Here is a 27,778-nt window from a genome sequence, read left to right on the forward strand (position 1 = left end):
CACCATTTACTTGGAGGGAGGTCCTTGGCTGCCCCTTTACAGATGTTTTGCCCCACTGAAGCAAAGCCAGTCTGCCAGGGTTGAGCCCTACAATCTAGCGATGTGGCTAATTGAAACCACTTGATTTTGAATGCTAAATATTTGTTTGCATACAAGCTGGAGTCCACGCCTTTTTTGGAGAAGCTACGGGGCAACTGATGATTACATGCAAGAATACAGACATCTAATTGTGTCATTTTCATTTGTAAATTGGCACTTTGTCCAGAATCCATGTGAGGTGCCGAGGTCTGCTCTGTTTCCCAGGCAGCTCCTTGGACCCTCATCAGGAATTTTCCTGGGCCCTTGCTAAGCCAGCTGCTGTATTTCAGAGATGAGTTGCAAGTGATTTCTAAATAGCGGTTGCAAAGCTTCCTGGGATGAATAGATGTGATAAAAATGCTTGATTTCAGCTCTGCTCTTGAGCTGCTGACAGATACAGCACAGCATTAAGTCAGCAGCCGAGCCCAGCCTGGGCAGCAATTGCTGCTCTGTTCATATTTCATTGAATTTGGCACAAAGTTGATACTGAGGGAAATAACTTGGTGGGACTTCTTAGGTGCTGAAATATATATTCCTATCTCAAAAACTTCTGGAGTTTCCCAGTGAACTACTGAAGCTTTAAATCCAATGAGGAATTTGATACCTTTAGATACACTTGCACAAGGTTGCCTAATCGTGTAAAAAAAAATTTATTCCATTTTGTACTCACTTTTCCTTAAACATGCTGAGTGCTTTACTGAATGGTGACCCACATCACCATTTCTACACCCAAGCAGATTCACTTACTTGGAACAACATCCCAGGCCCAGCATTTTGCTGTCGACATATTGCAGATACATGGTGCCGAAGCACAGCTTTCCTTGCTTCAGCCTGGTTTCAGGTGATGTCTGTTCCTTATTATATAAATACCTAGCATTTTTGCACAGGGAGACCACATCTTGCATCAGGCTTGTATCTTCTACCTCAATAGATATTTAACAACAGTAAAAACATACCAGGCCTTTTACTTTACCCTTTCTTTTTAACATAGGTTTTTACTCGGACAGAATAAGTAGAAAGTATTTCTTTCCACAGTAATAGGACTTGACTGAGAAGGTAAAGGGAGAATGGAAGGAGATTTTTTTGTAAAAGCATTGAAATCCTACACAAGGGAGAAACATCTATTCCAGGAAGAAATAATTGGACACAACTACACGTATCTATAAGTGAGAGACTTTATTTGAACCAATTTTTCAAATACAGACATCTGTATTATTCTCACTTCTCGGGAATGTTTTCTGCTCATTTTTGAAGCTTGCAACCTTAGGACAATATTCAGGACATATGTGTACATTAGATCTCTGCAGATGGACACATTCATAATGCACAAGTACAATGAGTGAGAGACTCTTTCCAGATCCTCACACAAGAGCATCGGAAATGGGCCGCTCTAATCGTCAAGTTCTGCTCTTATTAGCTTCCAGACACGTCACAGTTCTTGATACTCTCTAGGCTGTAGCCACCTTCTTCAGGCCCCGATTTACTACTGTGTTACTTCAGCTGTATGCCAGTGTAACTCCTCAAAATAGGGCTTAGGTGATGCACAGGGATGTGTTTCGTTCATTGGGAACAGGCATGAGCAGAAAAACCAAGCTATTGGATGAACGGTTCACCTAGGATTTTCTTTTGTGAGAGTAGTCTAGGTCTCAGGCAGGGATTTTTTTTTTTTTTTTTTGGAAGTGACCAGTGGTTCTGGGTGTGTAATACATGAATCCTGATGTTCAGAGAATACAGGGGACCTGTGGATTGGGCCCCAGTGAGGTGTCTCTCAAGTTGGGCACTCCAGCCGTGAGCCACTGGGGTCACTAGCCTGTTCTGCAAATCTCGACCTTCACCTCTTCTTCCAAGTATTGCTCAACAGAGGAATGTAGTAATAAAGCATTGTAGGTAAGAATGCAGGCTCGCACATGACCTGAGATCAACACCCTGAAAAATGGATAGAGGGTAGCGCTTTCAGGACCACCTAAATGACTCATGATCTTCAGTTCCATTTTGGAAAATGACTGGAGAATTTTAGGCCTGAGACCCCAAATTCGCTGCAGAGAGGAGTTTGGACATCCTTCAACATCTGGGCCTTAGGAGCTTACGTCTCTTTGAAAGCCAGTGAAATGCGTGCTCTCAAGCGCCCACGTCACTTAGGTTATTCTGAAAACTGTACCCTATATACATATGGGTAGATAAGGGGCAGACTTTCACAGGCACAAGTGGCAGTTAGACATGTAACTCCCATTGATTTTTTTTCCCCCTCGGGGACCTGGAAAATCCCCCCCCGAGGAGTTGAATCCTCCTCTCGCATTATTTTCACACCAGATTAACACCACTGGTTCCAGTGGAGCGACTCCTGAGTTACCCCGGTGTGAGCGAGAGGAGAACCAGTCCTGAGGTGCTCTAAATATCCAGTGAAAGTGCTAATGTGACAATGCGGAAAAGCAGGGAATCTGAGCACAGGCCTGGAAGAGGACCCCCCACCACCACCCCCCCGCACTGCTGAGCTGCAGGTCACCACCGAACGGACTTCTTAGCCAAGAGGGGCCACAAAAACATTTATTCAGACCCTTCCCTCCATCTCTGCAAACCACAGCCGCTCTGTTGCCTTCCTAAGACACCTATGACAAACACCAAACCTTCAGTACAAAAAGCCTCACATTCTAGTTTGCCATTTGGAGACCGCAGAAAAAAAGAAATAACTCCCGGGGGAGAGTTTGGTAGGAACTCCCTCTTTCTTTCTTTCTTCTTTCCTTTCTTTCTAAACCCCTCTCGTCCAGTCATGGCCATTTCTTTCATTTAGAGTAACACGTTCCCCAAGCGACGGTGTTTACGTTGTCACCGTAGGTGAGTTCCTTCTAGCTAAGGCCTCTCACGGGGCTGCATTAGGGTTTAGGGTTGGAAAACACGGGGTCTGAAGGGATCTCAGCAGGATTCCCTTCCCCTCCCTTTGGAATGTGGCTCACGGTGGAGCTTCTTGGCTGATGCAACTATTGCAAGGGTTGTGGGTTTTTGTATGCCATCAACGCAGACAGTCTGTGGATGCCATAAGCATTGCAAAGCAGACCAAATTCATGCGAATGATCTACTGCATTGACTGGGGGCGTTAGGTTGGCATTTTTTACACTTTTCCAAGGCTTAGTCTAGATGAGGTGAAATGTCAAGAGCTGGCCTACAGCTGGTAGGAGCATTCAGTATAGATGTGGATCACTAGCATATCTTACTACAGAGGCAAGGAAAAAGCCCCTCTTGGACCCTGAATTTCCACAGCTCTGTACGTAAGGTCAGGCACCATATTCCCAGTGTGAGTCATTCTGACATGCCCTTTCCTCTCCATCCATAAAGTAACAACCACAGACACCTCCAGGCAAAGCTATATCCTCTTCAGGGAGAGAGGATTAGATATATTCTCCCTGGGGAATTCGTGTTGGTTGCTGCATCAAGAGCAGCAGAAAAGCTCCAACTACTCCGCTGGATACTCTTTGCTCCACTCTTTACTTCTGGGACCTCCTGCCTCTTGTGCTGCTTAGCTCACTTGATAGCCTGCTAGAAAAATCGTTCCTCAAATACCCCTGTACTCCTTCCAGTTTCTATCCCATGCCGCATCCTTTATACTGTTTCCTTTTAGCCTTTTAAAATCTAGCTGAAGAGGCAACTCAAGGAAATCCAAATGCTTTTCTCTGCTCTCTTCCTGTACCCTGAAGACAGCCCAGCTTCCTATACAAATCTTGTGTATTACACATCAAACCACTGCCTGCTCAAGGCAGGGTTTGTCTGTGTGCTCTCTCTCACGCTCTCTTTGCCCTGACTCTCCGGCAGGATCAGGACACGGTACAATAAGAAAGATAGGGGGGTGCTTGGTTACAGCTAGTAATTTTCAACTGGAACCAAGGGAGAGGAATTAGTATTTAAATTATTTAGGTTTGCAGTTGGTAACCACATATCCCGTTCTCTTTGCAGGGGGAAAAAACCAAAACACAAAACCCAACCCTTTGTTCTCTAAGCAACATGGCAAAGTATGTTCTTGCGAATGGTGACAAAACACGCGCGATGCCCCAACCATCAGCCAAGGGGGAGGCAACATGCGAAATACAAAGATAAAACATCCCTGGGGAGAGAAAAGTGTTTGGGTTTTGAGGAGGGAGGAAGGCCTATGTCCAGGAAGACATGAGAGGCAGTTTTCTTTTCCGTATAAAGTTAAAAATAGTAATAGTAAAGTGGAGGCAAGATGAAAAGTTGGGGGTCTGAAGTCAGAAGAGCAGGGAGACCACGCGGTCTTTGCAGAAACAGGCAAGACAGTCCTTAAGAAAACTCTTGTAAATGGTCATGACAGGAGATGAGGCTAAACAAAAACCGTGCTCTCTCCTTCCTGCCTCCTCCCAAACACCTCTCCCACAAATCCTGAGAGCTGAACCTCAGTTCTCTCGACTCGGTGCTAGAGACACGGGGCGTCTGCAACGTCCGAGCTGGGCTGGGCACCTCGTGTGCTACGAACAGCAAACATACTCTACGCCTCTCCTGCCTACGCCTCGGCCCCCCCGTGTCCGTCAGAGCGCTCTCCCTCCCCAAACACCATCCACCCCCCCTGCCGCTTCCACGGCAGAAACGGGCAGGGTGGTGAGACCTGACATACGGTCCAAGCAATGCCTGATGTCCGCGCTACATTTGCTGAATTGAGGTCAGGCTGGAAGGTGTCTCAGGGTTTACCACCCATCATGACATGGGAATATTAGCATATATATCGTTTATGAAGTATGACACAATACCTATCTGTCAGTCAGCCCATCTTTCTACCTATTTAGTCTGTCTAATCTACTTTAGCTAGCTACGTTTCACTACCTCTATCAATCATCTATTGCTCCATATTATCTAATTTCTTCCTGTCTCTCTCTCATCTTTTTCACTCTAATCTTTCTTACTCTAGCTATACTCCCCTCTCTCTCCCTATCATCCATCTATCCACTCGAAAATCTTTTCCCCCCTCCTCTCTCTAATCCCTGTTTTTATAAATCTCTGTCCAATCTCTCTCCCACTCTCTCTTTCCCTCTCTTTTTTTAAAATCCTCCCTCTCTCTCTCTCTCTCTTATTTCTACACAACGCCAGGAAGCACATGGAAATTAATCCTGATGCGTTTTGATGGCACTTCCAGTGAGCGGTCTACGTTCAAACCAATCATCTCTGAGGAGACACTGTTCATCTTTTCTCCCTATTTCCAACAAAGAGATGGAGGAGAACAAAGGAGTAGGGCAGGGAGGGCCAGCCAGCCCTCTGAAGGCCACGGGGCTGCCACTCCAAGCATCAGCCACCAAGGGATGTTGGGGCTGTCAGCAGACCCGTCTTTTTGGTGTTACTGCTGTGAGGTCAATTTAATTGTGGCCCTGCAGCATCGTATGGCAACCATGGCCAAACGAGGCCAGGAAACCACGCACAAGCTGGTGGGAAAGCACATGATAATAATCAGGGCAGTGAGAGAGCAATAACTGGGCTTTTATGAAAGCCCGGTTATTACTGAATATATTTTAACGGTTCGCTCTCGCAGCTCATAAAAGCAGACCCCGAGGGCTGTTCAGGCTCGGGGCCGGGCGTCTCTCAGTCCTCCGCCGGGACGGGCTGGGTCTAGCGGGCGCGCGGTTGGCACGCGCGCGGGAATGTCCCGCACCCCGTGGAAAGCGGTGGTGGAGATTGGCGCGGCGGGGCTCTGCCCGCGGCGCCAAGCCTGCGCCACGCTTTTAGCTGGCTGCGGGGGGAAGGCCATAAATAACAGCTAAAAGCCTTGGCCCTCGTTAGAGCTGGGTGAACCATCCCAGGTTCTGCCAGGGAGCAGGAGCGAGGTATTTCTCAAGTGTCGTCGACTGGCTCTTACACCACCAGACCTTGTCCTGCTCACGTGCCTATTTATTCAATGCATTGGCCCAATTTACTTTGCCAATCAGAACATTTTTGGAGGGCCACGCTAAGCTACTCAACGACTTCTCCAGCTCTAGCCCGATGGGGTGAGCGTCACCCCGCTGCCGGGGGGAGCTCGGGCCCCAGGACCCTGTCCCCTCACGGCCCTTGGTACACCCCTCAACAGGGGTCGGACCTTCAGCATGGACCAAAGCTGGTCCTTCTGCTGGCTCATCCCTCCAAGGTCACCGTAATTCTCCAAATCAGGGCCTAGAGGTATCCTAGAGGGCTGCTTATTTTGCTCTTTCCTAAATCTGATTTTGCTACTTTCATTACTTAAGTTAGTCTGTGCCAACACCTCACTCAAAAATCCAAGCCTGCTTCCCTTAAAAATCCCCTCAGCAGTGCCAGGGAGAGTGGTCGGTCACTGACCAGTGGCCGAGGAGCACAGCGGGGCCACGAAAGAAGCGGCCCACCAAAGACCGCAGGCCAGCAGGATGTACGGCAGCATAGAAATGCGACACGGTGGTATTAATGATCATTATTCTCATTTATTATAATTATTGTTCAGTTTGAAAAAGGAGCCTGGAGCCAAGCATTACGCTAATTGGCACATTTTTTTGTTGTTGTTTTAGTTCTGAAAACAAACTGGGGTTTAGTATTATTTTTCATTCATTTGTTTGTTTGGTTTGGTCTTTTTTTTTTTTTTTTTCTTTCGTTCATTCCATCACATTGAAAAAGGAAGAAAAGGAATTTCTTTTTTCCTCTTTTGTTTTAACTCACTCGGTAAGTCTGGACTCCTCGGATGAACGTAACATTGCACACACACACACTTGGAGGAGAGAGAGAGAGGGGGGAGAGAGAGAGAGAGCGCGCTCGCGGTGGGCAGACAGACACACGCACGCGCCAGGTCAAAGAACTCTGATACAGTGCAAGAATTTTCCCAAAATGATTGGATCATCATTACCAAAAAACTCGCCATAACAACACCAAGAAACAAAGAAATGTTTAAGCCACACTGTTTGACTGGGATTTTTCCTGCTTTTTTTTTTTTTTTTCTTTAAATGTTTGCCACACAGAGAGAAAAAGGGTTTAAGTGGGAATGGGAGAGGGACGGACAGGCTCACAGATGTGAGCAGGAAGGGGGGAGATCGAGATTGGGGTAGGAAGGAAGGATAGAGGATAGGGGGAGGGAGGGAGGGGCAATGGGGAGTCATTTCTTAATGTTCAGGCATTTTCTTGGTCCGCCTTGCTCTCTTCTTCTTTCACCTCTTCCTGCTGGGCACTTTCAGTAGGTTTGGTTTCTTCTACAGCATCTAGTGGGGAAAGAGATGGTCCAGAGTTAGTCAGCCATGAGCAACAGCATCCTGCACGTGCACACAGCCATCGCGTGATGGACTGCGTGGCTTCGGGCTTCTCTCTCCCCAAAGTGACCCAGGTCTCAAAGTCCCTGGCATTTCTGCAGCATGGAAAGAACGTGTCAGGGTTCAGCCCAGCAGGCAAGTGTGTAGCTCTCACAAAACGCCTCCAGCCCCACCAGAAAGCACGTGCAACTGGAAGGAGCTGCCTGGCTTGCTGCTGCTGTCACGGGCAACCACCATTCATTTCGTCAGGTGCACTGATCAGGCTCTTGGCTTACCAGCTAGATCACGCACCCTTTTACTGAACCCCCTGACTGTGCCAACCGCTGTTGCATGTTGCCCCCTAATTCCGCTATGCATCCTCCCAGCCAAGGCTTAAAGAGCTCGCAAAGAGAAAACCCTACACGCACTTGAAGCTTGCAAGACCCAGATGGAAACATTTTATAACCTGGAACTCAGACTTCTCTTACGCTAAACAGAGATCTAGAGAAATGTCTCTAGCCTTCAAGAACGGGAGCCTTCATCCGGGAGGTTGTCACGTCTCTCCAGTTTTCTGGGCTCTCCTTTCGAAGGCAGAGCTGCCCCGGGGGGAAGCAATGAGTGTACCTGGAGGCTAGGCCTGCCTGTCCATCAGACACTTTGTTCTGGCACACTGTTCACGTGAGAAGTTAAAATGAATGCTAGGAGCAATCCCGCAACGATGAACTAGACAGGGGATCAGAACCGAGGGGAAGGCAGAGGCAGCCGAGAGAGACAAGGCAAACTTTCGAAAGGAGCACCTCTCAGGCTGCAGCGATCTTACTGCTGGGGTCATCCAGCCCGAGACACCATGCCCCTTCATTGCAGCAGGACAGATTTAATTGTCTCTGAGTTCCTGCTGACCATCTCTCATCATCTTTACACCAGGGTACGCTACCGTGTTCCTGGGCCTCCTTCAGAAACCCCGCTAAGGTCTATGCACCGTGTGGATCGCTTTTTACAGGAGAAGGTGATGGTTCACCCAGGGCTGTAAGGTAGAATAATGCACAAGGGTCTTAGTGCACTGTAGCGGCTGGTCTGCTCCATCGCCAAATCTCCCCGTTCCTCACTGACTCCCCCTCCCACACGCACGTACACACAGACCACGGAGAGGCCAAGCAAGCGGCATCAGTCCAGACTTGGGATAAAGAACAGGGAAAACAAAGAAGTGCTGAAGGGCTGGGTGCTGTGGGACAGACCGCAAGATTGGTATGTCACATACCTCAATGCCGGCACTCGACATACCTCCGTAGCATCACTGTATCTCCGGTGGTCATTCAGAGAGGACTGTGGGGTCCCTGGACAGTTCCTGGCTTCTCTGATGGGCTATCACATTACATTATATCAGCAAATAAAATGGGCCAGGGGCTGCTCTCTGGCCCCGAGGCCAGCTGGCACCACACAGCTCATGTCCATACGGCTAAACGCTCTGACTCTCCAGAACAGGGTGGCTGTGTTTGGGAACTGTCTGGGGCAAAGCTAGTTGGCCTATTCAAAAATCACACCATGGCCCATGCTGTCAGCTTAACAATATGGATGTTCACATGCCAATGTTTAGTTTGCGAGGATTAGCATCCTCACACCCATGTTTAGCATTAGTGAGAATGCTAATTGGGATGTGAAACTTTCCTTACTGACACGGTTTATGCATTTTGGCCTGGTCCATTCGATGCCATCAGATGGCAGACTTGTATTTGCTTCCAACACTGGCTGTAGGTGCTGCATTCCTGCTTCCCTCTCCCCCTCGGCTCTTTAGCCTAGCTTTTAAATATGTTCCTAGGCACCACTTCCATACAGATCACCTTTAAGACGTGTGTAACTTCCTAACCTGAATCATCTTCATTAAAGGCTCTGCTTCTAGACCTTCAAATACTTTTTGTCTTAGTAAGTCCTGACTGCTGATTTTCCAAAAGGACAAAGTCTGTGGAAACATCCCCATGGCCTGAGCCCCTGCACCTGCAAACTCACTGTCAGCAAAAACATCTGTGGACTTTCTTTCCCTTGATACTGAACAGCTAAACAGAATGCTACTCAAGGACTCCTTCTATATATGGTACAGCTACAACCATGAACCAAAGACAAAATGGGCTACTGATTAAAATAGGATGCAAGTATCGTTGCAAGGCAAAGCAGGCCAACTTGCCCTAGCTTTGTTAATTTTTCTGAATGACTTGATCACACTCCACTGGGGAGGGAGCGGAGTCCTTTTAATCCCGCTCTTCTCCAAGGCATTCATAGCAGGAGACACATGGAATTACGGAGCCGAGAGTAGAATCCTAATGCACAAACATCTACCCCTAAATTTGAGCCAAAAGACTATCGTTAGCCAGCAGCAAAGCATGCTTTGCTATAAGGCTCTGATAGATCCTAGTAAGGCAGAATTTGGTTTTTTGCGCGCATAAATGCAAGATGGATGGAAGAGCAACAAAGGATAGGCAATGCGGCTTCAGGAACACAAGCCCTGACAGTGTATTTCATTATGTTTAAAACTTTCTGTGTCTTCCTACTGAAAATACGCAAAGATTTTAGCCAGCAGTCCCCACAGCCTCCTCAGGACAGCACAACAGAAGGGCCCATAATGCAGCAGGCGCAGTGACAGACACTGGGAGGTCCTGCATACCTGCTGTGATACCGAGTGCCTTGGCCAAGACGTACAAACTGCTAAGTTGCACAGATGCCCGTGTTAAATCAGCAGCTAAAAGTGGGGTCCAGCTCCAACGGTGGTAGGCTCTTGACAATGAACTTCAGCAAGAAGTAATATCACAAAGGATAAAAAATTCAGCACAAAAAATAAAGTTCAAGCTGTGGCACTACTAAACAACAGCAGTGAAGAGGATTCTCAGTGCAACGGGAGCAACGCAGCACAACCCTACTGACATCAGGGCCAGTTAATAGCAGTTTCTGATTCACGAGGAGAGATGAGACGGTTTATCTGACTCACCCTTCACTGGTTTGTTTGATGCGGGCTATTTCTGCAGTATGTTCTCTGGGGTTCTCTCCAGCCTAGTTTTCAATGTCCCAGCAAAGGAGGGCAAGGTATCCCTGGGGAGATCAGTAAATGGCTATCCTGGGGATTCCATACCTCAGAGAGGATATTTCTTACATTGCTTTTTACCCACTTCCGTGAACTCTGGGCTGACACGCCTGTTGGTTTGTAGTGGACAGATACAGTTATACAGACAGAACTGCAGAGCCTTGGCATTTTACACTCACTTTGCACTTCGTTGGAATAGGTGTAAAAGGTGACAAAAAAGCAGGTGAGAATTCAGGGCATTTAGGCAAAATGTTCCGTCCCCTGCTCGAGGAACAAAAGCATTTCATCCTGGGTGGCCAAATTTCCATCTGTCTAAAGCTGCCTCCCTTCTGAACATGCCAGCACTGTGAGATCTCCTCCTGCATGATCAGAGTCCCCTGTGTCCTCTTGCAAGGCAGAGAACAAGCAGGTGGCAGTGATTTATTTCTTAAGATGGACCTGGACTGGGGCAGCACCAAGATCATGAAATGGGAAAGTTGAAGTGGGAGTGGATGGACATCTCACCTAACTCCAGACATCTACACAAAGACATCTACAGCTGATCTTCTCACCCTCTGCTCCCTTTCTTATTAGTGGAAATAAACATGACGTTCTAAGAATCTATTAACCTGACCTATTTAGATGCCTGCTTTAGGACAAGAGGAGTCTCAGCCTGGGAACACCTACATCTTTAGCAAGCCAAGGCAGAGACATACACATTTGTTATAGAGCATTCCAGCTACAGAGCAAAAAAGGGCCCAAACTCACAAAATGAGAACACAACATGTGCATGTGTGGAGGAAACAGAACAAGAGGGGAGGCTGAGCTGTAATATGAAGCAAAAGAAGCCTGAGGAGGGGCCAAAAAAAAAAAAAAAAAATCTGTCCTCAAAGATAAAGCAGGAATGGCTAGGTCAAAAAGCTAAAAAACCCACCCCAAAACAAGACCAACAACAAAAACCACCTAGTTTGTGCTTGCAATCATCACCCTCACAGTTGTTTTAATGCACATCAGTCATCACTTGCACTTTTCCTGGTTATTCCCATCCTGTGGTCCCCCCCAGACCCAGCTTTGAGATTTTAGTTTGGTTTGCATTTTTGCCTTTTGTTTCAGTCCTTCGAAATCTATGCTGCAGTCCAAATCATCCTATAGCATGGGATAATTTTGCCAAAGAGACAGGCATCTGTGAGCTGAGCTGCCACCAACCTCACTTCAATCTAGCACCCTGCACGGGGCAGCCAAGTTGAGAAACCTTTTGGGCAGCCTCAGACAAACCTTAAGCTGTGACTGCAGAATTGCTTAAGCAATAGAGCTTCGTGGTGGGTGAGGCTGAAGTGCATTTTCTTCCCAGCCGAAGGACCTGCGTCAGAGACATGCTTCATACCTACAGTTCCAACTGGTACCTGCTAGGGAACTGCCTTGCCCATGGAAGAGGAACGGTATGGAAGTGAACTACAGATCCTTGCTGAAATAGGGTCTTAGAGAGCTCCTGCCCCTCAGCACTCCATTTATTTCCTGGAAAGGGTGAGAGTCATGTCTGTGAGCCCTGCTGCGGAGCAAACGCCTCGAACATATGCAGCTCTGGTTGCTGTAAAGCTGAAGCAGGCACGCAAGCAGCAGTTTTGCTGGATGGTGGTACTTCCAGCTGCCTTTGCCTACACTGTGCTCTAATGGCTAAGTGTGCAGGCTCCTCTCCAAGTCTCTCCACTGCCCTACATTAGTGAAATTAGGTTGAGTGGATTTCCGGGTAAAACACTGTCTCTTGGGACCTGCCCAGCTCCCGTCTGACTTGCCAAGATTAATTAAATCAGAGCAGACATCAGCTTATGACCATAGTAGCAGCAACCTCTCTGCTGATCATTTCTTTTGTGGCTGGTGGCTTAGGTTTTGTTTTCCTTTTTGTCCCTGTTCCACTGCAGATCTTTAAATTACCACAGCCAATGCCAAGAGAAGAGAAATTGCACAAACACTCTGGGATTCTACTACAGATGCAGGGATTTTGCTTTTGCTGCTTTCCCACTGTTTGCATTATTATTGCTGATATTGATTGTGCAGCTAGAACTCTCCCATGCCTTCACACTAAAGGATTGCCCAGATCTACTCAGCTGCTGCTCTTTCTCTAGCATTTGTCATGCTCACTCCTTTCTCCCTCTGTCCTCTGCCAACTACAGCTTGGTCAGAGATGGAACTGAAAACCTGTGCCTCGTCTGGTCTCCTCTTTGCTCCAAAATATTAATCTGCGTTTTCCTGCCCTATTAAAAGCAGACCTCGGCTGCCCCAGAGATGACTCTGTTTAGAGACATTTTTCGGAGGGTAAGGAGCACTGGAAGGCCCCATTTAAAATCCCTGACCTGAGCCTCTCCTGATTTTAATGACATTTGGATCAGATTTGGATCCAGGCTTCACAGCTTGATTCATCTGTCCCGATCCATCTGTCCTTCTAGCCAGCCAGAAGCCGATTCCAGGCAGACGATGGTAGGTCTGAGACTGCTGAAACGAGACGCACTTCAGGTTCAGAGCTGTTGCTTATACAGTTCTCTTCCCGATCCAAGTTAGCCCATTGCAGTCAGTCAGCCCTACAATGCGTCATATACAGTGCTAAAATCCTACGCCCTCCCCACTCACTGCTTCTGAAAACTGGCAGACTTATGCTGCCCAGTAAAACACTGAGAAATGAAGGAATTGGGTATTTCAGGTGAGTGGCTGCGTCTGGTCCAGGGGACTGACTTGCATGATTTCCCCTAAGCCCCTGGTGAATCCCTCACTCGCTAAAGACAAACCCAGGGTACCACCTCGTTCCTGGGAGCCCTGGGGGTTCTGGTGGGCATCTGGCACCTGGGAGATCTGCAAACCCTTGGCAAACCCTGCAACAAGGTGGTGGGGAGGATGTCCCCACTGCAAGCGGCAGGCAGGAGGTCCAGAGAAGTTGCCCAGTAACTACAGGAAAGAAGCAGGCAAAGCAGCCTGTTAAGGTTAAAACAAAAAGGTGAATACGGCCACAATACATGGTAGTTTGGGCCTCTTGTTCCTGGCCTGCCTCATCTTTGTTTCAGCGCCATGTATGCCATTCTCAGTTGCTCTAGCAGAGATCAAAAAAAACAACTTCTGCCAGTCCCATGGCTGATGACTTTGGTCCAAGCTTGGACGGCTGCCTCTTTTTCCGATCCTGCTAAACCCTCAGAGGACAGCCAGCCCCAGTTCTGTCGCCCCAGCTGCCTTTGCGCTTTGTCAGGCTGAAGAGCCAGTGGCTTAGGGATTTCCTCTCCCTCTCCTCCCGCCCCGTGCCTTTCTTCTCCCAGCACCACCACAGAAATCCCACCCTGCATCGGCATCCATGTGTGCAGTAGATGGTAAGGGAGGGAGCGGCGGCAGAGATGCTCGGGGTGCGCGGCGGTGGGGAGGGGGTGCTGAGGGGAGTCGGGCTCGCAGCTCCATTGCAAAGCATCTTTCGCAGTGTCTAGACACCAGCTGCCGGGTTGCCATGGAAACTCCCCAACTTTGGCTGATGGGAAGGAGCAGTGAGGTCTCCAGAGAATTGGGAGTGGTGGAGGAAGAGGGTGGAGAGAGAAAAGGGAGGATGTTCCTTGTGAACGTGAGGTGTTAACCCTGTTACAGCTACAGCTGCAAATATTTTTGCTTCCTGGAGAATGGGAAAGAAGCGGCTCCCCTTTCTTCCACTGCCGTTTCCTTCCCACACCGATGGATGCAGCCAGGCCTGAAGGCTGAGACAAATGACCTGCCTACTGCTGGCTGGTCATTTATTCCTGCCTCTTACCAGCACTTTTTGCCCAAACTTCCTGCATACGGTACCTATAACCGGGCAACTGCAATCCAGCTAGGGTTGGAAGAAGCCTACCACAGTGGTTAGGTTTTCAGACAGCGAGATCTCCTTTAATAACACCTCTCTCTTGGCCACCGTCGCTGCTACAAGCAAATGCAGCTGCAGGGAGGACAGGGTGCTCGCATCCATCACGGTGCTTCCGTGGGGATGCTCTGCTGCACCAGAAAGTGGTGGGCAAGTGGGAGGTTGTGTAGTACAGCAATTGAAGGGGGGGTAGAAGAGCCCTTTTGGATGAGGGTGCCTTGGAGGCAGATGTTTTTCACTGGTATTGAGTGGCCTCCTGCCAAACAGCGTCAAAGGTGCTGACCTCGACAGACTCCTACCAAGGCTCCGCGGTCTTTACGGCCAGGGAGCCTGAAGTGGAGAAATGGGAATTGACTTGCGCAGGGTCTTTACAGCCATCAGCTGGGGTCAAAGCTGATCTGATTACCAATCAGTTGCTCAGCTGCCCTGCTGGAGCAGAAAGGCTCCCTTCAGGAGAGGTTCCAACCTACCAGCCTCTCCATCTCCCCAAAAAGTGTGAGACAAAGTCAAAGATGCCTCTGCAGACATTGAGACCACAGTTCTTTATTATCCACTGCTTGACTTTCCAGCAGGGTAGTGTATTGGGTTTTTTAGATACAATATGCAGATCATACTGGATATATGAGATAAAACAGGATATAATATCCAGATCACACATTTATGATGATCCCAGACCATTGTGAACTTCAAGAGCTGTCTCCATTGTGACCTTCCCAAATTGCTACAGGCGGCCAGCAATGCAAGTATTTATCTAGTCTTCATCACCCCAACAATGGCCTAACTCACAATCATGGAGGTATTTAATCCTTGTGTCATCCCAGTGAAGAAAGCAAAGGCTTTTATCTGTATTTTACAGTGAGCAAAGTATGACGAACTGGGCTGTGGTCACACAAAAGCCTGTGGTGTACCCAAAGGCTGAATCACCTTGGCTCTTCATTCCAGCATCTCAACCAGCCACTCTGCACACAGCAGCACTTTCATAGGTGTGATGCCTTGGTCCCATGATTTCTGAAGTTCCACAAAGTCCTAATTTCAGGCCAAAACTGGATATGCAGCAATCTCAGCAACACACCTCACCCCAAACCATCACAGGAAGGCAGGCAGAAGAAAGGCTTTCATTACTTCACCTGAGAAAAACCTAAGAAGAAATAACCCACAAGTTGTTCTTCACTTTTCTCCTCCTCTGCCCCTGTTATTTCACATAGGTCCTGCAGACCAGAAAGTCTACTCTTTTTAATTCCTTAAATACCTTGTGATTTGAACAGCTTGAATATAGAGGTTTTTACTTGCTTCCAGCTGTGGCATCTAACAGTTGGCAGCTGCTCTTGGCATACATGTTGGAACACAGGATGTCCCCATCTCGTGCAACAGTATTCTTTTGTGTAACCCATCTTTTCCCCCTTGCTGGGTTAAGTTCTGGAGGATGGTTTAGAAACAGAGGGCATGTGAGGGGCCAGAAGAACAAAGTCTTGGTAAGACCTATCCATTCGTTCTTCAGCCTCTCTACGGTGGCTGTCGTGTGAGACCATAGGGGAGAAATCAGAGGAAAGATAAGAAGAAATGGAAACACCCTGAGTAGATCATAGCCAAATGAGCAAAATGCAGCCTTATTGAAGTGACTGATAGCAATTCCTGTGCAGCCAAGACATTTCTAGCAAAGTAATTAATTCAGGGAGTGAAGCTTACAGCACTTTGGGGATGGAGGTCTGGGTTTGGAGAGGCCTGGCAGATGCACAGCAAGTGACAGAAGTTTGATAGACACATCAGATCCTCAGAGGTTTGCCCATCTTACAGCTCTGCTGATCAGCCTGGCAATTGTGGTAGGATCAGTAGGGGGATAAAAATGAACCCAAAACTGTGGCAGACTGCTGGCATTCATGCACTGCTGATCCTAAAATAAAGAGGGTTAAGGAGAGGAAGGAAACGTGCAGAGTGCTTGAGCCTTTGAGTTCTCTCTCTACCACTCCCACCTCATCACACAGGACCGGCTGTGAGGCTCCTCTCCTCCCCTGCCCCGGCAAAGATGGCCAGGGAAAAGAGGCCAGAGGAGGAAATCTTCCCTAATTGCAGCAAAAAGGTCTAGAAATTCCTTCAGTGCATCCAGAATTAATGCACCACTCCTCCCCTCGTACTCCTCCCCCTTCAGCTGTCGGTGGCAGGAAAACAAATTGCTGCAGCCCTTACTACAAACCATGCTCCCGCCTCCCTTCCCCCAGCCCAAAAGACATGTGCCATTCATAAGCTGCCTGACTGCTGGTCTCCATTATTAAAGCCTAGAAGGCTGATAAATTGGGGATTCATGGAGCCTGCAAGCCTCCAACAACCAGATTGCCATGGAAACCAGAGGCAGCCTCCATCTCCAGCAGAAATGATATTGATCTAGCTGAAGGCAGGGAATTACAATCAAGGAGAGGATATAAAATGTCTCTTTTTCTTCCTTTTCCCACCTTCCCGTTTTGTGTTTAAATGAAGGAGAAATTTCATTTAGAGATCATTAGTTCGTTTCTGTCCATCATCATACACCAAGGCTCTGCAAATTGGATGCTAAAATGAATTAAGTGCCTGTTGTCAGGTGTTCCACAGCCATCTTGTTCATAACCGTCCCCAGCAGTTGCAACAACACCACCATATTATTACTAATATTTCCCATACGCACAGCTGGTGTGCACACACGTAGGATCCCAATGTGTTTTGTGCAGAATGGACACTGAAACACAGCCGCTGCTCTCCAGGAGGCAGTTCAGGCTTAATGCTGTACCTACCTACTAAAGCTCCTGGGGGCCTTTGCTTTTTGTTTCAGCTTGAGGAGGTCATCACACGCGTTATGACAGCCCAGACATAGAAAGAGGCATTTTGAACTATAAGCACTTGTGGGGAAATGCCCACTTTGAGACAACGCAGAGTGGCATTGCTGGTGCAGAGCAACCCTCCTCTTTGCCCAAAATCCCCTGTCTGGGACCGCTTAATCGTAGCCCTCCAGGGATGGAAAGATCAGGAGTAACGGCACCCGTCCCGCAAAACTGGGTGGGCAGCTGGACGCTTTCCCCAGCTCATACTGCGAAGGCCAGATCCTCCTCGATCCGTCGCCTCATCCCTTGGGTGCCTGTGAGAAAGCCCAAGGGTTGGGAGGTGAAAAACCACAGCTTGACTTAAGGTGGGAGGTCGGACTGCATAGTCGCCTCTTCCACTCCAAGAAACCTCCGTGACCAGAGGTGTGGTGACGCTCGCCCAGTACGTGCTCGGCCCTAAGGGAAAGGAGGGTGTAGGGCAGCCCTGCGCCTGGCGCTGGCCGTTTGCAGTGAGCTGAGCTGCACAGCAGGCAGGAAGGAGAGAGCTGCCTGGAAAACCTTTCGCCAGCGCTCTCGTTGACAGCAGCAGTCTTCCCTGTGAAGGTGGCAGCAGCTAGCACCAGCAATTCCGATTTTAATTAAAATCTGGGATTTTTTTTTTTTTTTTTTTTAAACTCAACCTTCTCCCATTTGGGGAGGGACTTTCCAGCCTCTGAACTTTCTGAGCGCTGCGCCAAGCGAACTGGTGCAGCTGTCCCACAGTAGCCATCTCAGTTTAATTGGCTTTTCACAAGAACAGTTCAATCAGGCGGGTAATGAATTCGGCCTTGACATGAGGGCACCCAGTGAGGCCGCTGCAAATGCTGGGGAGACCTTGTAGGGGCACAGCGAGGCAGCCCCATGCACAGCCGGCCGTGCCGTGGTGGCACGAGGCCAGGTTGCATCACCTAACACCCTGGAGCAGCAGGTATGTCTGGGTTGTCAACGGCAAAGTCAAAGCTCTTCAGTACTGTCCACTACAGTGGAAAAAATGACCCTTATGGGGTGCTAAGACAGACCTTTGCTAAGAGACACCTTTGCTGAGCTAGCCTACAATGACAAGGCTTCTCTCCCTCATCAAAGGACATTTCAGCACGGCTGTGGTTGTCCCCTTGCTGATGCTGCCAGCCCAAGCCGGCCCTGGCTCGGCTGTGAGGCCAAGCAATAGCTGCTTCTCTGCTATCGCATGAGTAGCCAAAATTTGCTACGAAGCCTAGCTCTGCACGGGTCCACAGAGGCTGTGAGTCACCGCAGCTCCCACCTGCAGAGTTTCTAAGTTTTTCGCCAAGGTGGAACAGCCCACACTTTTGGCTTGGGCACCATCATTTTGACAATGGCTGTCACAGAAGAGGGCTTTATCTGAGGCATGAACCCACCAGGCCAGAACTGCTCCAAAATTGCACTGAGGCATAGGAATTGGCACCCCACCGTTCTGTGCTCATGTTGTCTCCCCTGGTCCTCTGCCTGATTTTATTTGCTGTAAAGGTCCTTGGCTCAGGTCTTGCCTGCTGGTCGCAGAGCAATGTTGTGAGATATCCACGTGAATGAACACATCTCTCTTACTCTTCCTCTCCTGCTGGAGCTGTTCCACTTTCATAAATCATTAAATATTCATTGGGCCAGAGGAAAACATTGACTCTGTAGACCAGTGGTGAGGGCACTCATCTGGAATGAGGGAGACCAAACTCCACATCCTGGCTCCAGCAAATAATAAATAATTTATACGAAGTAGAACGGCTCCAGCAGGAGGGATCAGGGGAAATTTCATGCAGCAGCCCAATGGCTTGCTTGCAAAGCTCACTGGATTTCAGCTTCCTAGCGTAAGGCATGGGCCCATCTTGTCTTTCATCCCATTCAGGGAATACCTGACCCTCACGTGCTAGCTACATTAAAAGCAGGCAAAGGCTTCTCTTACTACTTTAATCTGCAAATCCCATCATTCCTGGTACTGGTACACTATGTTTGGTTTTAACAAATTAAAGGGTCCTTCAGTGAAAAAAAAAAGAAAAGAGAAAAAAAAAAAAAAAAAAAAAAAAAAAAAAAAAAAAAAAAAAAAAAGAGTTTTACAGAAAAATTCTAGCCCGGCAGGACTCAGAAGCCCTGCATGGAGGTGGTTTGAAAGGCAACTAGGCTTGACTCCTCTGTTTGGTATAAACACATATATGTGATTTGCTAGTAATGAGGACAAGTAGTAGTTGCATGCTACATCAGTTAAGAATGCCTGGAATTTTCTCCTTGTTCCCTGCTGTAAAAATCATTGACTCCATCCATCTTTCTCATAGTCATTTGCCTTCAGCCATGAAGAAGGTTTCTAGCTTGAGGCTCAAAGAAACGTTTTCTTTTTCATTTTGTGTCTCTTTATTGAGTGCAGTGAAGAATGCTGAGTTACTATTTCTTGAGACCGAAGTCTGCTGTTCCTCCAGAGAAGTGGTGCTGCTCAGTAGCAGCGCTGTGCATTTCTTCCCTCTGCCTTCCTGCTGGGCCTCAGGTGTGTTTGGGAGCGGTTGTGTCATGGACAAGAGGTCAAGTTCCATCCCTGTGCCCAGCGCCACGTTTGGCCACACTGAAGGCTCCCAACAAAGGCTTGGCATTAGTGCTGGGACAGGTTTGTGCAAAGAGTACATTCATCCCCAAAGATAAGCTTAAAGGCATGTTCCAGAACCGTTCACACTGCTGAAGGATCCCTCAAACGCCCACCAGCCCCACTGACCTGCAAACCTGCAGCACCCTGAACGTCCACGCCGAACACTAGGAGCTATACTGTGGGATGGGTGCAGGACCGAGCAGGTGTGGTACAAGGTTAGGAGATCTAGGTGACAGTCACGCCTGCTCACTGTTTGGCAATAAAGAAGTTACTTCCTTTCCCTGTGCTTTCACCATCCGGATCCCTGGTGTAGCAGTTGAATAACGGACTGTGAATGCAGACAATGGGCCAGACAGAAGTGCTGCTTGTATAGATTGTAGCAGCCCTACCGAAGACAACCCCACAGCAGCCCTCTGATCAGACCCTGTGAATGCAGGGAACTTACATCCCTTCTGACCGCAACGGAAAGCAGAAGACCAATATTACAATATTGCACTGAGTCCCTCCCAAGGGAAGAAAGATACAGACCATTTGTGAGCAGATCCAAGATAAAGACCACAGACTCCTTCAACTCGCATGTCTTTCTGAAGTGCAGCAGGGCAGGCTCCAGCCCAGGGCTTGGTCCCCTGTGGCATATCCCTTGTTTCGGCACTGATGACTGAAGATTACTCTGAATTGCCTACAACACTAATGCTGAAATCACAGGCGAAATCCTAGCCTTACCCAAGTTAGTGAGGCTTAGATTTCAGCCCTGTAGCTGGAGCATTGCCTCTAAACAGGCTGTAAAAGATGTGAGGAAGGAGGGAGGAAGAAGGGGAGCTTGGAAGAGAAATTTTGGGATAGGTAACTCAGGGTGTCCAAGCTGGAATACATACTCCTTCATTTCTAAGCCCACCCCCAGTGAGGGGATGCAGTCCTACACTAATCTAAAAACTAGGCAGTTATGGACTTAGTCCACAGGAGCTTGCATCCACACCTCCCTCTCAGAGGCTTGTGTCATTTCCAAATCAATGGGTGCCCAAAGCCTTTAAGAACAGCAAAGGGGTGTTTAAAAGTACTTTCCACCTCCCCAACTTTAAATTACTTTTACTTTATTCCATCATCCGTCTCTTCAAATGGTTATCCAGTAAGGTCTTCAAAACATTTTTCACAGCTGCTAAGACAGTTCTGCCAAAGTCAGCAGCACTGGTGAATGCTTCTGCAGACTGGTCACAGCTCTCGCCCCTGTCCTCCCATCCCTTTCCCTGTACGTGCAATGCATTGTCAGCTATGGTTCTGCAGCACTGCACCACTTTAGCATTGGGATTTGGATGCTTTACCAAGTGTCAGAGAGATTTTCTTCTTCATTAAGCCCTGTAGGTTACAGGTAATGTCCGGTTATCATTACTAACATTTCCAATTACTGTGTTTTGCTGAAGGAAGATGGAGAGGTTGAATAGTGTCTTCCACCTTCTGCTTTCTTTCATAATGAAAAGAGGACTCATTTGCTATTGCCTCAAGGTACAGCTGGGAAGTGTGTGGTCCTTTGAACACTGGATAATTGGGACCTTATGACCTTTATCTAAGACTTATTTACATGAAGCCTTGAGTCTCACTTTTCCTGTCATTAGGAGAAAAGCATTTTCCTTTACATCTCTGGGCCCTGCCCAGGTTTCCATAGTTCTTTTCCTGACTACTCTGCAGCCCTGCTAAGGGCAGGTGTCCAACAAGGGTCCTGGCTGCCAGGACCTCAGCTGCGATTTTCATCTCTGTTCCAGTGTCCCATGCTGACAGTGATGTAGCTAAGGACACAGAAAGAAAAAAGAAACATTTCCACCAATCACATTCTCATTTTGTGATGATAAAGCCAAGGCTCTCGATGTGGTACAGGCCATTAGAGCTAAAGAAAATGCAAAGGGAACCTTTAGCAGGGAATACAGAACTAGGAAGAAAGTCACAGTTCTAGTAACCTGCAAAACCACACCAGACTCCCCTTCAGAGAACAGCTATGCACACAATAGCAGCACTCTCCATCATTGTTTTCCCCCATACACTATCATCTAGCATCTCCTCTACTTTCTGCCTGAAAGACATTCAACGCCAACAAAGAGGAAAGCTAGGGAATGAGGAAGCCCTCCTTTAAGTCAAGCTTGCAGCATGAATGTAGTCTTGAGAAATACATTGTGGCTAGAGACCTGTTCAAATTGAGCTTGCGTAAGTTGGTCTTTCACAGGTCTATTGGAGGTCCAGAACTGGAGGTGGAACCTATCCCACAGAGCTGATGCCAGTGGCTTGATTCGTAAGCCTCCTGTAATTGCCTACATTTTCTTTGGTTCTCAGTTCTCCTGGCCACTGCCCAATCTCACAGACCATCATACGGCTGAATAAAATATTTGTGCAGTGCCTTTTACAAAGAGGAGAACTCCCCAGTCCACAACGGACCTGGGTGTTATTGCAGTCGTCAGTGCTCACGGGGTAGCTGTGTTCCAAAACCAAAGATGTTGGTGCGCATAAGGACTGGGATGAGGAGCAAAACAGAAGAAATATTGCCTTTCTGGAAATAAGTGTATACAAGCACAGCCTTTTCTGGACTAATGTGTGCAGTGTTTGTCACACCATCTCATAAAGGGCTTGCAGACAAAGATGCTAAAAAGTATGGGAATCATTTCATATAAAAAGCAAATGAAAGCATTGCTTGCGTTTTCTTCGGGAAAGAGATGAACAGCTAGAGCTATGGTACTATGGCCTCTATCCATATGTGCATACTATATGATGCTATATACAATAATCAATGGCACAAAGTAGTGCTATCAGAAGCTTTTGCTCTTTCTGTGACATAACACAAGTACAGAAAGATATTTAAGGCAATGGCGGCCGATTCACTGTTGAACTTTCCGGCCATTGTGCAGTTGGTTGGAGTTGAGGAAGCTGTGGACACTTAGTCAATCTGATATTGTGCATTTATATATATGCCATATAAAGCCACAGTTATAACTAGTATCAAAAGAGACAATCCATCATGCTTTAACTGTTAAACCAAATCCTAGGCAGCAGAGGACAGGGATGAGTCCTAGCAGTAGAGAGGAAGTTTACCCCAAATCTGCCCATAGCAGTATTTGGTGCTAGCCACTGCAAGAAGTACAATAAATGGAGATTAGTTCTGCCCTAGCTTGGCAGTTTCTATGTTCTTCTATCAGTTATTTGCATGGACCCTTGGGAATACAACTTCACCTTGCCAGAGTCCACAGAGTTGCCACAGAGATTGAAAGTGATCACTGCACTGCCACTGATAATCTAGTATTAATGCACCTATTGCACAGCTCTCCAGGAATGTCTAACTAATCTGATCGTGCTGACCTGGTGAACTTTCCCAATCCCTTTCCTCTGCACGTGGCAGCCATCTGTACCAGAGAGTCAGTACTGCTACCTTTAAAGTACTGCTCCTTGGAGCCACAAATCCCAGCAGATACTCTGCAAGCTTCTAACCGAAAAGTTCAGCCTACTTGATCTTAGTGTAAAGAGATGACACTGGTGGTGGTGCAGAGCACTGCTGGCAACTACAGCAAACAGCTGCCACTTAAATTTCATTGTCTGTCTGTCTATTCTGTCCACTAGTCTGCTATTTGAGCCCTTCTCAGTGGAAAATTTGGTTATCATTTATGGCAGAAAGCCTTCCTCCCATGTGGGGATTTCTGAGCATTTTCTGAAGACGATTCGAGTGCAGTTGTAGCGGGCCTCTGCAGAAAACATTGTAACGAGGAGACATTGATGCTGAGCAAAATCTAGGTGGAGTTTAACCATCGGCCTTGGCTATAGAGAGCCGTGTGCTAGCACGAGCAACCACTACACAACATAAGCTTATACCGTGACATTAGTATGCACGGCGTTAAATACCACCTGTATGTACTGCTTGTAAGAGCTCCTTCCTATGGAGATGTGTAAGAGCGTAACACTCTCAGCGAACCTTGGTGTACCATCTAGAAAGTTCAGTATTGTACAGGTTCAAGACCAATAGCTTTGTTCAGTTGGAAGAATACTACAAAGACGTAAAGAAGAGTGAGGCTGGCCAACCTCCCCATGAACAGGAATTCCGTGCAGCATGCCACGATCAATGAGGGGCTTGGCTGATACAGCAACAGCTGTGGTTCCCAACATCAGAGGGGATGAAAGATTGCTGTCACCTTTCCTATAATTTCCATCCTTCACAAAATAAACCAGTTAACGAGCCTTGAGTGTCCATGCATTTCTTACTGAGGTCCCAAAAGAACTGGTGCCTCCTTGCTGCAAAACAGTGGTTAACCCACTCTCCTCAAGAGGCCTTTTCCAGAGTCAGCCCACACGCTGTCATCAGTAAATATGCTTAGTGCCACGTAAGATTTCATTAAAAGCGGTCAGCTCCTGCTTCACCACTAGCCTACTAGCGCAGTTACCACCTATACGGAGCAAGCTGCATCTCATTAGAACATAGCAGACCTGTGGCACACATGGGACCAGAGACAGTATTTCACTGCAACAGAGGAGGAAATCTTGCACCTGTAGCAGGTAGCATGTAGGTTTCCTGTTCTCTGGAAAATTGTGACATTCCACTTTCCTCATCCTGCCCCTCACATGGCTATTTGCACCAATGCAAAACAGGATGTGAAATACATCTGCAATGCTTATACCCATGTAGACACAATGCAAAGATTAAAAGTTTCAAAGCAACTGAGGACTAGGCACGTACTTTGACACCTTTCAGCGTGCTACAGGTAGTCTAAATTGCATTTATATTCTTGTTGCTGAAGTAGTACTACAGACAAGAAAATGCTGGCACGCTTGCTTAGCGTTGTTCCCTCTGGGGCAGTCATGGAAAGACTACTGTATTTGCATTGCTTTCCTTGGCTGCCAGGTGTAGCAGCAGAGATAAGCTCCCATGAAACAGGAATGGCAGTGAGGGTGTTATGCCTCATGCCAGCTACCCATGGGCCAAGACTAAAATTCCAGTTACACAACTGCAATCCTCTCGCACAGTGCAGGCTGTACCTTCTAGCTTGTACATGACAATAGACAGTCTCCCTTTCCAAATCTTTATATAGCCAGCACTCCCTAGGTGCAGCAAGTGTTGTTCTTCCATCAATATGCTGATTGAACTGAAAACAAAGAACTGATTCAACTCTAAACCATGAAAAAGGATCCGTAGGGACCTGCTCCCTCTGAGGAAGTGAAGAGAAGATGGTGCCTCCCAGTGCTCCTTCCTTGCAGGATACAGGGCCCTGGGGGAACTGCTGGCCCGCTTACATGCAAAGCAATTGTCATCTGGTTCATTTTTCATTTCAGCTGTGAAACTGCTCCATTGTAAAGCTATTTCATCAAGTAGGAGAAAGCATTCTTCATTTCCCAACAAAAGAAGATCCATTTGTTTCCTTAGGCACAATTTACTCTTTCACATTTCTGGGCTTTGTTGTATTCTTACCTGACAATCTGAGAGTGCTTTTGATGTGAGAGCTAGCCAAATTTGGAGGCGAGACTTGAAAACCTGGGAAAGTACAAAGAGAATCTAACGTTGTGTGACATTCACCTCCTCTCCTCCCCACAAGGCACACAGTAGCCCATCTTCTTCTATAATCTGCTGTGCTGGATGCTGATCTCGCTTCAAAGCTGCGCTAATGTAGACTCTTTCCAGTAACTTTGATGGAGACTCTCTGGATTTCAGCCAATGCAACCTAGATTAGAATAAGTCTCACCTCCTCATCCATATGTAATGTATAAATTCCCTCCTACCACTTTTGAATTTTGTCCTGTTGAGTAGGTTGGCATCTAAGGGAGCCTCTCTAAGCATAATGCCAACACCAAGGAGGCAAAAGTTGGATCATAACAAGAAAGCCTATAAACATAAGTCTTGGCAAGGATGCTCAGATAAGAGAACACTTTCTTGGCATGCAAGTCACCCACCAAAAGACGTGAAGAGAACTAAGAGACTGTCCTGCTTACATCAATCCTTCATTGCCGCTGAACAAAGCCCACTGACTCATTTAATGCCTTACCCAGGTTGGAATCCATCTACTTTTTGATACATTGAGGATTGCTTAGAAACTGCCCTACTGTACAACTGGGAATGCCTGGGGTTCCAGATCAACTAATACTGGATACAGGACAGTTGTTTGAAGCTGTTTGCTAAACTATTACCAACAGACAGGTAGAGTACTTGGAACTGAATAACAAGGAGAGCTGAGGGCTGTCAGGGGAATTAGTGACTGGTACGAACAATCACCCAGCCTCTCCCCCCCTCCAGAAACATTAAATATTTAAGCACTAAAAATCATTCACTTCTCTATCTGGTTAGTTATTCCTTTCCCCTCTTCCTGTCTTTTTTGTCCTGCCCTTAGATGAAGGCAAAAACCTCTTCTGGATAGAAACGAAACGCCCTTGCCTTTTGCTTGTGTTTGCACCGGGGAAGGTATCCACAGATAACACGGTACAGCCATTGTAGTAAAATTCAAGGCAGATGAACATCACTGCACAAAAGTAGCACGGTCGGCACGCCTCATGGTAGTAGCAGCCAAGCATGCCATGGCAACCAGCCAAACGATGACACTGGCTAGGAGCCAATTTGATTTATTTTTGGCAGCCTGACACCGCATACTACTGTGCCAGTCTTCGATCACAGAAACTATAAGAGATGACCTTTGAAAGCCAAGGGGATGACTTCTGGGAGAAGGGGACTGATGAAGCTGAAAGAGGATCTGTCCCCAGGCTGGAGGAGTACTGGAGTGGCAGATGTTTGGTAGCCCTCCCTCTTTTGTGAATGACCATCACAGCCGTACCAGTAACCACCAGTGCTGCATTTGCTGGGGGATGACTGGGAGAAAGGTCGAAACATGGCAAATGTCTTTAAGTCTACGGACACAGTAAGTACCAAGGGAGAAACAGAGAGGTTTAAAGAGATGAGAGGGAGGAATAGGATCAAGATAAGAAAAAGAAAACATAGGGTTTCTGTCAGGAAATATTTCCTGTCTGTGGGAACTTTTATACTGTGATGAAGCTCTTTTGTGGAACATTCTTTAAGGAGAAAGCAGCTTCTTACTATTCTGGACATTGTGCTATAGAGTGTATTGCAGAACACAACCCAGCATCCTCAGAGACATGGACAAGAAAGCCTGTTCAATCTTTTTTGCATTTCTTTCTTGGATGGCTCTGGGGGCACTTGCCCAGCTGTTTGAGTTTGTGACTAGAAGGCTGATATCATACTGGAATAGGAATTTAGAAAAAAAAAAAAAAAAAATCTATATTCATTAACATTTTAAAGAGACTATCAGTTTGACTGTGGCCACACACCTTCCATGTTTGCTTTCTGCAAACATTGGTAAGCTTGAGTATTACAGCATGCATATTGAATAAGTATAAATAGATGCACATACTGGCCTTGAACACTCAAACAATCACTGAAAACTCATTTTTAAATATATATATTTGATTGCAGATTTTCCAACTTACTCTGTTGGCTAGATATTTACATAAGTAACAGTATCATGTGCAAATGCATAATAAATCATGCATTTAAATGGCCACTTCAAATAACGTGGCCATGAATGCTTGGCCACTTCAAATGATGTTAAATCCAACAAGAACACGAGGAAGGTATCTGCAAATAATTTAGAATACTGCTTAGAAATAAACCATTCTTTGATGACTGATGACTCAAAACAGGTAAAAATTAAGCAAATGAAATAGCCTGCTACTATGAATTTCCTACCTCTATCCATTAGAGCAGATTAATCCGAATAAAAATAGAATGTTAATTCAAAGCAGAATCACTATACCTGTTTAGGAATAAGGCATCCCCAGTCTTAAATAAAAGTTAGTTAGCACTTGTTATCCTGTGTAGAGAGGACCCCAAAACACCGATTCACTCTGTCCTATTTTTGCCATTGATGTTTATACCTTTGCTCAAGTACAAAAACAATGCAAGCACAGCATGCAACATACCAAATTAGATTTCACAAATCACATGACATTTATTTTGCCACTCAACTCATCACACAAAGAACGAACAAAGAGATGGAGACCTGAACAACAAAAAGCCGACTTGGATGATGCAACTTCAACGCTTATCTCTAGAAATGTTTAAATGAAAGGAGGTAAAACCAGCAACCCTTTGTTTTTGTGTACATTCAGCTTAGGCTCACCCTCTTCAGGGCCGCT

At 47.0% G+C, this 27,778-nt stretch overlaps 1 protein-coding gene across 2 annotated transcripts in view; it reads right to left on the reverse strand.

The window, feature by feature from the left end:
• Window positions 1-1,239: 1,239 nt before the first annotated feature.
• The window catches only part of GAP43 (growth associated protein 43), a 60,854-nt gene continuing 34,315 nt past the window's right edge, over window positions 1,240-27,778 (reverse strand). For both annotated transcript variants that reach the window (XM_030020511.2, XM_030020512.2), the window contains one exon: window positions 1,240-7,265. In XM_030020511.2, coding sequence (XP_029876371.1) covers window positions 7,177-7,265 — 89 coding nt within the window. In that variant the 3' untranslated portion in view covers window positions 1,240-7,176. The remainder of the gene's footprint in view (window positions 7,266-27,778) is intronic.

This window comes from Aquila chrysaetos, chromosome 7 (genome assembly GCF_900496995.4).
Source record: "Aquila chrysaetos chrysaetos chromosome 7, bAquChr1.4, whole genome shotgun sequence".
Taxonomy (NCBI): Eukaryota; Metazoa; Chordata; class Aves; order Accipitriformes; family Accipitridae; genus Aquila; species Aquila chrysaetos.